This window comes from Muntiacus reevesi, chromosome 5, assembly GCF_963930625.1.
Source record: "Muntiacus reevesi chromosome 5, mMunRee1.1, whole genome shotgun sequence".
In the NCBI taxonomy this organism is placed as follows: Eukaryota; Metazoa; Chordata; class Mammalia; order Artiodactyla; family Cervidae; genus Muntiacus; species Muntiacus reevesi.
The window spans coordinates 24,065,697-24,079,457 of NC_089253.1; the positions used below are offsets into that span (position 1 = coordinate 24,065,697).

Sequence of the window (13,761 nt, forward strand, 5' to 3'; positions counted from 1 at the left end):
ACCTCCGGCAGACAGAGAGGAAACATCTTATTCCCTGGGGAACCATGTAGACTGAGGAAGCGGAAAGTATGGGCACGAGCCCGTGCATATGACCAGGTATGTAAACACGCATGTGAACACATGTATAGGTGCATTCACATTTCATGTATGAATGTGTCCTTGTGTCTTTATTTACGTGTGACTGTCCGTGTGCACTCACACCCATGGGTGCATGCTTATGTGCGTACATGTATATACTTAGGGTAGAGGCTGTAGAGTAAGTGCCTGGACTGTGACACTGACCCATCGGTCCCCTTGGTGCTATGGACGGTTCTTAGTTATCACTCAGCTGTGCAGAGTGGCCCGTTGCCCAGCAGGTCTCAAGCACAGGATCGAGCTGAGCACTGTGAACAGGGCTCTGGGACCCTCCCCAAGAGCAGGGCTGGGTGGCTTCCATCTGCCCAGACAGGACTCATCGCAAGAATCAAGCGTCATACAGAGCCGAAGATCCCCATCCTGTACAGGTGTGGGGTGTAACCAGAGGCTCTCACAGGCCACAACCACCCAGAGCAACAGCAGCTGGCTCCCTGTGGTCCCCGGGATGTGCCATCAGAGACAGGCAGAGGGCCTGATAGTGGAAACACTCAGGCTTGTCACTCCAAATACAACCCAGGTTCTTCGGTTTTTCTAGAAGTAGTCCTTCCTTATGGCTACGCTTCTCCCTCATCCTGTTCTCCCCTCTGAAAAATCCCAGCACATAGCAGGGACTGAAAAAATATTTGAGTCCCCTGGTTGCCTAGTGGTTAGAATTCCGGGCCTTTACTGCTGTGGCCTGGATTTAATCCCCGGTGGGGGAACCTGCAAATCCACACAGTGTGGCCAAAAAATAAAAATAAAAGAAAATGTTTTAGAAGAAAAGAAAAAAAAATACGTGCAATGGAGTAACAAACCGTCAGGATCTGGAAGCTCAAGATAAGCTTCTCTGTGAGAAGTCTCAGTTGCTCAGCAAGGTGGTTTTGTGTTTCATTGTTTAAAGTACACTCAGGATGCTTTAGGACTGACCTCGGAGCCTGCCGAGTGAAACCAAACCACCCTCCTAGCTACTGTTGAGGCTGCTTCTGCCAAGCCCCTGGGTCCCCATGTGCCGGGGCCATGCCTCTGCATCTTAGGATCACTCACATTGTCCTTCCACTCTTTAGCTTCCTAACCTACCCCCACGCTCCAGGAGCGCTGAATTAACTGTTCCTCAAGCACACCGCCAACATCCCTATTAGGAGCTGATCACATGGCCCCTGAGTTGTCTGCTTCAATGCTCCTGGAGGGCAGTCCCAACCCCTGCCCCCGAAGACCCCTTGCCAGCGCTGGGCAGGCCCGGGGAGGCGGGCAGCCGCTCCTACCTGTACAGGAAAGGCGCCACGGTGGCCGTGTTGGGGTGGCTGTATTGCTGCTGTGGCTGAGGTAGCTGAACACTGACAGTATTGCTTCCTGTGGTCTGGGTGGTCCCCACGGCCGCACTGACAGTCTGGCTGCTGATGCTGTGGTTCAGGCCGGTCCCTCCGGGGCCTTTTCCTTCCGAGGACGCCAGGCTGGAGGAGGAGCTGGAGTGCCTGCCGTCCAGCGGGGGCTTCTGCTGGGGGAGCCCCGAGCTCGGCTTCCCACCCCGGGCCCGCTCCCCGTCCTTGGAAGGCGTGGGGGCACTTGGGGATTTCCCGGGCACGCTCTTCATCCCTGGTTTTGGTATCCCGCTGTGGGAAGGGGCCGGGGCCTCCTTCTTGGCACTGTTGAGCTTCCCCCCTTTGGGGATGAAGCTGGCGATCTTGGAGGACTTTTTGGGCATCTCGGTCACGGCGGCCCCGCTGGGGTCTTCTCTCGGGCCCTCTTTGAGGTCCGGCCTCTCCGTCACCGAGGCTCTCTTGGTGAGGTCCTTGCTTTTTTCCTTCTCCTTCTCGCGCTGTTGTTTCTCCTTTTCCTTCTCGCTGCCTTTCGGGGAGCCCTTCTTGTTGGTCAGCGCCCGGCTGAAAGTCCTCTGGGCGATGCCCTTGAGGGCGATCTTGGGGCTGTTGGACGGGGGGCCAGCCACGGACAGCGGGCGGCCGCCCGCCTCCAGCTCTTCGCTCTCCTCGAAGCTGGGCAGGATCTCCAGCCGCTCGCAGCTCGTGTCCCGCGACCCCGGGCCCTCGCCCGCCTTGGAAGCCCCCTTGCTGTTGAAAAGTTTTAGTTTCTCCAGCATGGACCTCTGATTGTTGGGGGCCGGCTTCAGGGCTTCGGGGGCGGGCCGGGGAGGCTCGGGCGTGGGCGGCTTGGCGGAGAGCGCGGCGGCCGCGGCGCTGTGCTTCACGCTGACCGACTTGCTGCGCCAGGGCTTGGAGGCCGAGCCGGGCTGGGGGATGGCCGAGGAGGCGCCGCAGCTAGCAGGGCCACAGCCGCCGCCTCCCTCCAAAGCAGCGGGTGCATCTTCGCTCATTGCGGGGTGGGAGGATGCCGGGCTCGCCAAAGGCTCTGCGGAGATGGGAAAGAGAGGGAGACCTGAGTTCCATGCATGGACCTGCACTCGTCACGAGGGGGCATCGGCCACGGCTCCACGGCCGACCGCTCCAACGCGGATGCCACGTAGCTCCACTACCTGTGTCTCAATTTAAATTCCACCGTGACTTTCTCCTGCTCTCCATCAGGCGCTGTTCACATCCTCCCCCACACCCCCACCCCACCCCCGCACATTTTGGCATATGCTATGTGAATGCACACCGACCTTAACATCCACACGCACGTGGCACAATTAGGCACACACTTCACCGGAAAACAAACAAAAATCCACACCACCAGCTGTGATTGTGCCGGAATGATACAAGAAGTATCTCCTGTCTTGAATGATTCAACCCATAACCTGGTTTTCCAACTAAAGGGAAACAATGGAGGATTATCCAACTTTAAGAAAACAATGTAGCAGAGACAAACAATCGAGGATTATCCAACTTTAAGTAAACAATGTACCAGAGACATGAACACAGAACAGATTCCAAAAAAAAAAAAAAAAATCCAGAAAAAAGAGAAACCAAGGATAATCTTGACAGACGTAATTACCCACAGAAATTGCTAAATCCCATCAAAGCATATACGTTTTCCCTATGTTGGCACTTTTACGAACGTGATGCAGGTTGGAGTTTTAAAAAAGGCTTTCGAGCTTAAGAGTATGAACTGAGCACGAGGCTTCACCGTCAGCAGGAAAACACGCAGGTTATCTGAAAGTCAAGGCTTCCCCCTTGGCACACAGGGTGTAGTTCCCCAGCCAGCCCCTTTTCTCAGAAAAGCCTCAAAATATTTCCAAATTAGAACTGGAATTATTCTGAGACGGGCGGGTTCCAAACTGGCCCTCTGCTAGGCACTGAGGCAGCCCAGATTGATGACCCGAACGCCAGAGATCCCTTGCTCAGGCAGCAGGCAGAGCCACACAGCGCCATCCTCCACGTCGGGGCAGCTGTCAGAGGGAAGGGGGCCGGGACACGACTGGGAGCCCATCCCCGAGCCCACCCACGACCACGCCCGCCCAGCGCAGACGGGGTGCAGCACCTCGGCCCCCAAAGAGCCTGTCCCCCCCGCAAAGTCACAGGGACATGACTTACCCGGCTGCAGTCACTTTCTCCCGCAACGATTCCCTAGGAAAACTTCTCCAACCCGAGAGGCTGTCCTTCCGATTGTCACAAGTGTTTTCGGTTAAACTGCTCATGTTTCTAATTAACTTTTGTCATCCGCAACTGCTCCAGTGGCCAGAAGCCTGGCGGGATTAACGGCTGCTTCTTCTGCCTTTTTTTTTTTTTTTTTTCCCTTTTTAAATACCTACGTTCCACTGCCTTTGAGCAGCAGAGTAAACTGTATATAAGAGCGGCTTTTTATGATTTAAAAGTCAACGGCCGCCAAACCCGAGCGAAGGCAGCCCCTTGTGGGACACGAGCCGGGAGCACTCCAGGCAGACGAACTGGGCTCTTCCCTCTCAGCTGCTCCGGGGGGGTGTGGGGTGGGGGGGTGCGGGGGGGAAGCCGCGGCTCTGGGGTGATCCAACGCAGACCTCCCAATGTTTTAAAACACATACATCTTCCTGACTTCCCAGGGATTCAGGTTTAGGAGCGGGGGCTGCTGTATGATCCTCCCTTACAAAACGCACGGCGCGCTGCTGGATCTTTTCCTGGGGAGAGCTGGGGACTGGCTGGGAAATGGGCTCACGGAACCCACCCACACTGCCCGCCCCCTGGAGGGTCTCCTCGGGCGGGACACGCTGCTCGTGGAGGGCCTCCCGGGAGTCAGGAGGTATCCTGCGAGGCACGATGAGAGGCTCACTGACCCCGTCTGACTAGTGCGGAGACTGAGGCTTGGAGAGAGCTAATGACTGACCCTCCATCACACCGCTGGAGACGGTCCAGTGTGGGATTTGGACTCAGGTCTCCCGACACAGTGGTCTTTGGGACTGCATGCCAGCTAACTCCCGCGATAAAGAACACATTTAAACGACAGCCACTTAGATGACCAGAGGACTTCAGGGCATCTACCTCTTCTACTGCTTGAGTATACTCATGATGTCCATAGTGGGGGACAAACCAGCCCAGCCACTGGAAGGAGGCAGCCTATGCCATGGAGGCCAGCTCTCTGGAGGGCAGCAGTGACCCTCCAATTGCGAGTTCCACTCTCTCAGGACCGCTGTCCTTCCCTTTGCTTGGGCTCAGATCTGGGGCAGAAGTATTCATTCATTCGTACATTCAGTATATGTATTCATACATTCAGTATATTCATTCATATCAACATTCAAAGATGGGTCGTCCCTGGTGGCCCAGTAGTTAAGAACCCCTCTGCCAATGCAGGGGACACGGGTTCCCTCCGTGGTCTGGGAACTAAGATTCCACATGCGGTGGGGCAACTGAACTCAAGCCACAGCTAGAGAGCCCTCCTGCCGCACTTCTGAAGCCCCCTGGCCCCAGGCCTCGTGCTCCGCAACACGGGAAGACACTGTAATGAGAAGCCCGCACACCGCAACTGGACAGTATTTCCTGTTTGCCACAACCAGAGACAGCCTGAGGACAGCAATGAAGAGCCCATGTGTCACAATGAAGACCCAGACCAGCCAAAAATAATTATTTTTTAAAAATTAAAAACAAATTTAATGAGTGCCTACTATATGCCACACATTGTTCTAGGCACTGGGATACATCAATGACACCACCAAGATCCCTGCCTTCATGGAGGTTACACTCTAGCAGAGAGGAACAGATAATAATATAATTAATGCATACATTTTATCTCTTGGTAGAAAAGAAGTCCTAAAGAAAAGGGGCTTTGAGTGGGGCGGGGCAGACTGCAACAATGTCCTTATAGGAGCTATAGCAAATCGGGATCAGAGGTTTGCTCTTCTTTTCTAAAGAAGTTTCAAAACTACTCCCTTCTGAGCAGAAGCACATGCATCAGTGTGACTTCTCTGCTCCCACACATTCCCTGGAACTCTTATAAAGCTCGCCTGAAATAATTTGGACAAGAAATGCCCCTGCCTAGCATTTCTGTGTAATTTTAAATTTTAACATGGACAGCTAGAAATCAGCTGTTACTAACCAGTTAGGGACTGATCCAGAGTCAGCCAGACACCTGACTTGTCTAAGAGAAATATGTAGGCCAATCAAAGATGTGTATTTCCTTCAGGAAAGCTGTCAGGTGTAAGAAGGGGCTCACACGCTGTATGAGTGACGGATACATAATCACTTCCCAGGCTGTCCCCAGATGGCTCCCAGAAACTCCTTTCAAACCCCAGCTCAAATGCCTTCATCCTTTGTCAAGCTCTTGAGACCCTCGGGCTGAATGAACTAGCCAGTTTGCATCTCATCACCTGGTAGTTTTACCTACTCTGCTTCCCCAGGACACTGTCCAAACTTCCCTTTTTATAAAAGCATTTGGAGGGCCACCGACTTACACCAGGCACTGGGAATATAGCCCCTGCCCTTTAGGAACTCACTGTTCAAAGAGCCAGCAGACCTCAAAACACAGCACAGAAGCAACGTCAAGGCTGTAGAGGGCGGCGCATGCTCCCAGGAGACCCAAGGATTGGGATCTCCTGATTCTCCCCCGAGAGTCTGGGAGAGCTTCATGGAGGAGGTGCTATGGGTTCGCTTGTTCCACTGGTGTGTGAATCCCTCCAGAGCAGAGATCACCCCCTGCCCCCATTTATCCTTGTTTCCCTAAGCCTGCCAGAGCATAGAAAACACTAAATGGTTTCTGAATTGTTGGTTGGTAGTTGTGACATTTGCAAATCATATTTAAGGCAATAGAGACTCAAAATTTGTGATCAGTCGTTAGGGTTTTATTAAAACCTTTCAGTCCAAACTCAAGATTAGGACTCAGAGCTTCAGAATTTGCACCTGGCATTTTGCCTGGGTTCCCCTTGTTATAGGATCATGGGGACATTTCAAGGCTACTCATTATAGCTATAAGGGATAGTCCGTGGGGATGATTCTGAATTTGGTTTCTAGAATAGAAGTTCCCTGAGCAGTGCTACTGGGCATCAGGGCACCATCAGACCATCAGTACTTTAGAATTATGTCACAGGCAGCTGCTGCTGCCGTTCAGCCGCTCAGTCGTGTCCGACTCTCTGTGACGCCGTGGATGCCAGACGGCCCTGTCCATCACCGGCTCTTCCCCTAAGCAGTGAGGGGCTCCAGGTCACGAGTGGTCTTGTGTACGTGAACTGGACACATTTCTGTCATCCCTGGGGTGTCACACCAGTGATCTCAGACCTTGGCTGAGGTCGAAAGCAGCCATTTCTAACAACAGGCTTCTGTGATTCCTAGCAGGAGACCTGCCTTACCAGGCTTCTGAGGGTGTGTGATAAATGCAGCAGAAGTCTGGGGAGGCAGGCGATGTGGCCAGTGTGAAACCAGCTGAAAGTACCATCTGAGGTATACCGCTCTGCCCCTCCGTCTCCCCATTTGTAAGAGGGTAAGCTTTTCTCTGGAGTCCTTTCAACCCTGCTTCCATTTGAGCCTCAGTGAATCTCCCAGAGGCCTGAAGAGGCTGGACCCCAAGAACACAGCTAAGTTCACTTGCTGAGTTCTATGGTTACCGCGTGCTATGATACACAGCTGTTTCTTTAACTTCAGTCATTTCCCTTACCAGTAAATGCAGAAAACGGGCTGGGTCAAGGTACACTCAAACTTTTATTTACTTATTTTGGCCATGTGGCATGCAGGATCTTAGTTTCCTGACCAGGTATCAAACCCATGCCCCTGTGCGCTGGACCATTGGACCGCCAGGAAAGGCCCAAGGAATACTCAACCTTGGATGAGCTGCTAGTGAATTAAAGTCTGGTATTCCATGAAGACAAACGAAGGGGGGGGGGGTAAGTCCTTTAAAATTAAGAACACTTCTCTCTGTAATAACTCTAGAGAGAGAAAGGAGGTAAGCACGAAAGAAATGCTCTGACCATCAGTATTCTCCCAACAATGGTATGTGGTCCACGGAAGGAGGCGAGATGGACACTTTTGATGTCATATGGATAAACATTTTTATATTTTAAAAGTTACCTATTTATCTGCTGCATATCATAAAAGACAAGCAGTTCACATGTAAATCAACAGTTTCATGGGACGGTTCAGATGTAGATTTAATTTGAGTTGATTTAAGGAAATATATGAAACAAAAACACAAGTGGTTTTCTGATTTGGCAAAACTCACACAGAAAGTTTGTGAAAGACTAAAGTTGGGGAAACACTGTTCCATTAAATCGGCAATACTTATTTTATGTGTAAAATATATAATAAGTATTTTTTAAATATTTATTTTATATTCAATCTATTCTTTTGATAAATGCAATCAATCAAAGAGAAATTAAATCAGAAGGCCCCCAAAAGGACTAGGTTCAAAACTAATCTGAAATGGCTACTTTTAGAGATTTATTTATTTATATGTATTTGTTTAGCATGACTTTTTGCTGGGAATTGGTCAGATCTGGGAACATAATCAGGTCTTTGTTTAGCTAAAGGTAATTCTAAGGATAACGGTCTTAAGTTTCAGACTACTAAACATAATAAGAATAATACATTACATCATGCCCAATAAACATCTCAAATGTCCGTATGCAAAACTTTAAAAATTTCATGACTTATTATATGTAGTAGATGTTGGTAAATTCTGCCCTAGTTTGTGTTTTATTTTATTTTTTTGCTATATCAGGTCTTAGTTACAGCAGAACTCTTAGTTGTGGCATGTGGGATCCAGTTCCCTGACCAGGGATTGAACCCAGGCCCTCTACATTAGGAGCATGAAGTCTTAGCCACTGGATCACCAAGGAAGTCCCCTAGTTTGTACTTGAGAATGCTGATCACAGGGCCCCCGAACAGAGTTTATGAACCACTGGAGAACCACGCCCCGTGGACTGAGCTCAGCTTTAAAAGGCCAGCTCACCAGGCTCACCCACCACCAACTGACAAACCGCCGCAAAAAGGAAAAGTCCCATTTGAAATGCTGCAGAAACAGGAGGCCTTTGAAGAAGAGAGAAAAGGCTTTAAAAAAAAAAAAAAAAAAGAGTTTAAGGAGAGCATTAATCCTCCTGTGGGGAAGGAAAAAGTTTGGTTTTTCTGGCAACCAGCCTTTAACCTTCTCTGACAGTAACCAAAATACTTTCTAAATGAAAATACTGTCCAAGGCAGATAAACAAGCATTTCTTCCTCTCTTCCTCCACGAGGACCAGCAGTGGCCCCTGGTCCCTTCCATCCCCAGCTTCCTAGTTAGGGAGATGTTGGTGGTCTGGTCGGGGAACAGGCATCCAGGGAGCATGATCTAGACCAACTGATTTTAGTGCTGTCACCCTACTGTGATTTTAAACCTGCCCAGAGGATGGGTCTAGCCTAAATCTGATCATTGGCCCTATAATTTTGGGCCTATACATTGGGCCTATACAATTTCCTATAATTTGTTAAGGGGTCAATCTTGAATATACAAATTTGTTAGGACAACTGAAACCAGTTTTGTTTTGTTTTGTTTTTTTAATTTCTTTGTTTGTTTGCTAGTTTGTTGTAAGTGCATGGACTCTAGCCACACAGGCTGGAGATTATTTCGAGTTGCTCTGGTTAGTTTTTCTACAACCATGTTAGCCACCAGACCACAGAGGGGCACATAAGTGGATCTCGCTCAATCCACTTAGTGGTTCTGCAGGATTTCTGCAGCCTGGTCTGAGAAGCCTTCTCAATACTGCTGTAATCAATGTCTAGTATTAAAGGCATGGGCTCAAATATAGTTAGTTGCTCTACAACTCCTCCCTGGAGAGGAGCCTTGGAGGTACAGAAAGATGGGAGAAAGGGGTCAAGAGAATTGCCAACAAAAGTGGTCAGAAAGGGGAAAGGCATGGAGTAGAAGGATCTGGGCTCTGAATCCATATTTTCTAAGGGTCATTTTGTGTCTATAATTTCATAGGCTCCCAACATCCAAGTTAGAATAAGAATGATGATTTATATAAATAAATATTTTCTTTAAAGTTGCTCTGTTAAGTTAGTTCCCAATAAAAATCTCAATGATGTTTTTGTTAAAATAGAAAAATCCATACAAAAATTCATGTGGAATCTCAAGGGACTCTGAATAGACAAAGTAATTCTGAAAAAGAACAAAGTTGGAGGTCTCATACTTTCTGATTTCAAGCCTTTTTACAAAGCCATCAGTGTAATACTGACAAAGGCAGTCATACAGACCAATGCACAAGAGACACCAAATATAAACCTTTGCATATATGGTCAAATAATTTTCAAGAATATTCAATGGGGTAAAGATCATCTTTTCAACATATTTTCTGGGAAAACTAGATGTTCACATGCAAAAAAATGAAGCTAGATTCATACCTTATACCATACAAAAAATTAACCTAAGATGGATCAATGACCTAAATGTATGAGTTAAAACTATAAAACTCTTACGGGAAAAACACAGGGCAAAAACTTCATGACATTAATTTTGGCAGTGATTTCTTGGATATGACACAAAAAGCATGAGCAAAAAAACAAGTAAGCTGAACTTCATCAAAGTGAAAAAAAACTTTTCTGCATTAAAGGACATAATCAACAGACTGCAAAAACAACCTTTGAGGGGTAATAACTGCAAAGCATACATCTGATATCCAGAATATATAGAGAACTCATATAACTCAAAAACAACATGATATAAAAATGGGTAAAGGACTTAAATAGACATTTCTCCAAAGAATATATACAATTGACCAATACACATACAGAAAGATGTTCAACATCACTAGTCATCAGGGAATACAAACCAAAACCACAATAGGATACCACTCCATACCAATTAAGATGGCTATTATTTTTTTAAAAAAGAAAACAACAAGTGTTTCTGAGGATGTTGAGAAATTGGAACTCTAGTGCATTACTGTGAGAATGGAAGGTGGTGCAGCCCTTGTGGAAAACACAACGGCAGTACCTCAAAAAATTAAACATAGATTGTGTCCTACCAGTTCCACTCCTGAGAACATACCTGAACGAGGTGAAAGTAGGAACTTAAACAGATCCGTGTACACCCAGGTTCATAGCAATATTATTCACAATAGTCAAAAGGTAGAAGCAACCCAAATGTCTATCAATGTATAAACAATGGATACTGTTTGGATGAATGAATGAATAACCTAAGTGTGAGATATATCTATGTCTCTTTCTCTACACACCCACACATATACACAATGGAGTATTAATTCAGCCTTCAAAAGGAAGGAAATTCTGACACCTGCAATAATAGGGATGTCCCCTCCATTAGGAAGCTTCCACAAGCCCCTTATCCTTATCCATCAGAGGGCAGACAGAATGGAAACCACAATTATAGAAAACTAACCAAACTGATCACTTGGATCACAGCCTTGTCTGACTCAATGAAACTATGAGCCATGTTGTGCAGGGCCACCCAAGACAGATGGGTCATGGTGAAGAGTTCTGACAACACCTGGTCCACTGGAGAAGGGAATGGCAAACCACTTCTGTATTCTTGCCTTGAGAACCTCATGAACAGTAATAAAAGGCAAAAAGATATGACACTGAAAGATGAATTCCCCAGGTCAGTAGGTGCTCAATATGCTACTGGAGAAGATTAGAGAAATAGCTACAGAAAGAATGAAGAGACGGAGTCAAAACAAAAACACCACCCAGTTGTGGATGTGACTGGTGATGAAAGTAAAGTCTGATGCTGTAAAGAGCAATATTGCATAGGAACCTGAAATGTTAGGCCCGTGAATCAAGGTAAATTGGAAATGGTCAAAAAGGAGATGACAAGAGTGAACATCAACATTTTAGGAATCAGTAAACAAAAATGGATTGGAATGAGTGAATTTAATTCAGATGACCATTATATCTGCTACTGTGGGCAAGAATCCCTTAGAATAAATGGAATAGCCCTCATAGTCAACAGAAGAGTCAAAAATGCAGTACTTGGGTGCAATCTCATAAATGACAGAATGATCTCGGTTCGTTTCTAAGGCAAACCATTCAATATCAAAATAATCCAAGTCTATGCCCCAACCGCTAGTGCTGAAGAAGTTGAAGTTGAATGGTTCTATGAAGACCAACAAGAATTTCTAGAAGTAACACCAAAAAAAAAAAAAAAAAAAAAAAAAGATGTCCTTTTCATCATAGGGAACTAGAATGCAAAAGCAGGAAGTCAAGTGCTACCTGGAGCAAAGGTTAACAGACTTTTGCCAAGAAAACGCACTGGTTTAAAAAAAAAAAAAGAAAAGAAAATGCACTGGTTATAGCAAACATTCTCTTTCAACAACACAAGAGAAGACTCTACACATAGACATCACCAGATGGTCAATACTGATATCAGATTGATTATATTCTTTGCAGCCGACGATGGAGAAGCTCTACATAGTCAGCAAAAACAAGACCAGGAGCTGCCTGTGACTCAGATCATGAACTCCTTATTGCCAAATTCAGACTTCAATTGAAGAAAGTAGGGAAAACCACTAGACCATTCAGATATAACCTAAATCAAATCCCTTACGATTATACACTGGAAGTGACAAATAGATTCAAGGGATTAGATCTGATAGACAAGAGTGCCTGAAGAACCATGGATGGAGATTCAGAGATTCGGGATGTTGTACAGGAGGCAGTGATCAAGACCATCCCCAAGAAAAAGAAATGCAAAAAGGCAAAATGGTTGTCTGAGAAAAGAAGTGAAAGGCAAAGAAGAAAAGGAAAGATACATCCATCTGAATTCAGAGTTCCAAAGAATAACAAGGAGAGATAAGAGAGCCTTCCTTAACGATCAGTGCAAAGGAATAGAGGAAAACAATAGAATGGGAAAGATTAGAGATCTCTTCAAGAAAATTAGAAATACCAAGGGAATGTTTCATGCAAAGATAGGCACAATAGAGGACAGAAATGGTATGGACCTAACAGAAGCAGAAGATATTAAGAAGAGGTGGTAAGAATACACAGAAAAACTATACAAAAAATATCTTAATGACCCAGATAATCACGATGGTGTGACCACTCATGTAGAACCAGAACATCCTGGAGTGCAAATTCAAGTGGGCCTTAGGAAGCATCATTACAAACAAAGCTACTGGAGGTGATGGAATTTCAGCTGAGCTATTTCAAATCCTAAAAGATGATGCTGTGAAAGTGCTGCACTCAATATGCCAGCAAATTTGGAAAACTGTGGTGTTGGAGAAGACTCTTGAGAATCCCTTGGATAGCAAGAAGATCAAACCAGGCAATCTTCCACCTGGGCTTCCCTTCCTCCACGCCAGTCCCTTTAACTCCCTTCCGAATTCAGAAACATTCAGCCTCAGGGCGGAAGTAGAGAAAAGCAGAGACATTGTTTTGCCAATAAAGGTCTGTCTAGTCAAAGCTATGGTTTTTCCAGTAGTCATGTATGGATGTGAGATGAAGACCATAAAGAAAGATGAGCGCCGAAGAACTGATGCTTTTGAACTCTGTGTGGTGTTAGTGAAGACTCGAGAGTCCCTTGGAATGCAGAGAGATCCAACCAGTCAATCCTAAAGGAATCCGTCCTGAATGTTCATTGAAAAGACTGATGCTGAAGCTGAAGCTCCGTAACTCTGGCCACCTCATTTGAATAACTGACTCAATGGAAAAGACCCTGATGTTGGGAAAGATTGAAGGCAGGAGAAGGGGACAACAGAAGATGAGACGGTCAGACGGATGTTATCACCAACTTAATGGATGTGATTTTGAGCAAGCTTTGGGAGTTGGTGATGGACAGGGAAGCCTGGAGTGCTGCAGTCCATGGGTCATGCAAGGAGTCGGACACGACTGAGTGACTGAGCTGAACTAACCCAAACCTTGAAGACATTATTCTAAGTGAAATAAGCAAGCCACAGAAGGCAAATATCATTTGATTCTACTTATAAGAGGCCCTTGAAAAGCTGAATTCATAGACAGTAAGTAGAAAGGTGTTTAGGGGCTAGGGAGAAGGCAGGAATTTTCACAATGAAAAAAAAAAAAAGAAGATGGCAATTGGGTATAAGTAACAGAATTCTGATCACCACAGACTAAACAGGTGAGGGGTTGGCTCCGTTTATTTACTTCCAGTGGTTTAGCACAAGGTCTGCACCCAATTTGTTGCTCAGTGGCTCAGACATGTCCAGCTCTCTGTGATCCTGTGGACTGTAGCATGCCAGGCTTCCCAGTCCTGGCACACAATAAGAGCTCAATAAATATTTGTTAAAGTTTCTCTATCAGTTTGATGGTTAATGCATCACACGGAATTACATAATTTTGTTTGCCTTACAAG

At 46.5% G+C, this 13,761-nt stretch overlaps 1 protein-coding gene across 2 annotated transcripts in view; it reads right to left on the reverse strand.

The window, feature by feature from the left end:
- NAV2 (neuron navigator 2) overlaps nt 1–13,761 on the reverse strand; it is a 418,592-nt gene that overhangs the window by 175,292 nt on the left and 229,539 nt on the right. For both annotated transcript variants that reach the window (XM_065937242.1, XM_065937241.1), the window contains one exon: nt 1,377–2,478. In XM_065937242.1, coding sequence (XP_065793314.1) covers nt 1,377–2,478 — 1,102 coding nt within the window. The remainder of the gene's footprint in view (nt 1–1,376; nt 2,479–13,761) is intronic.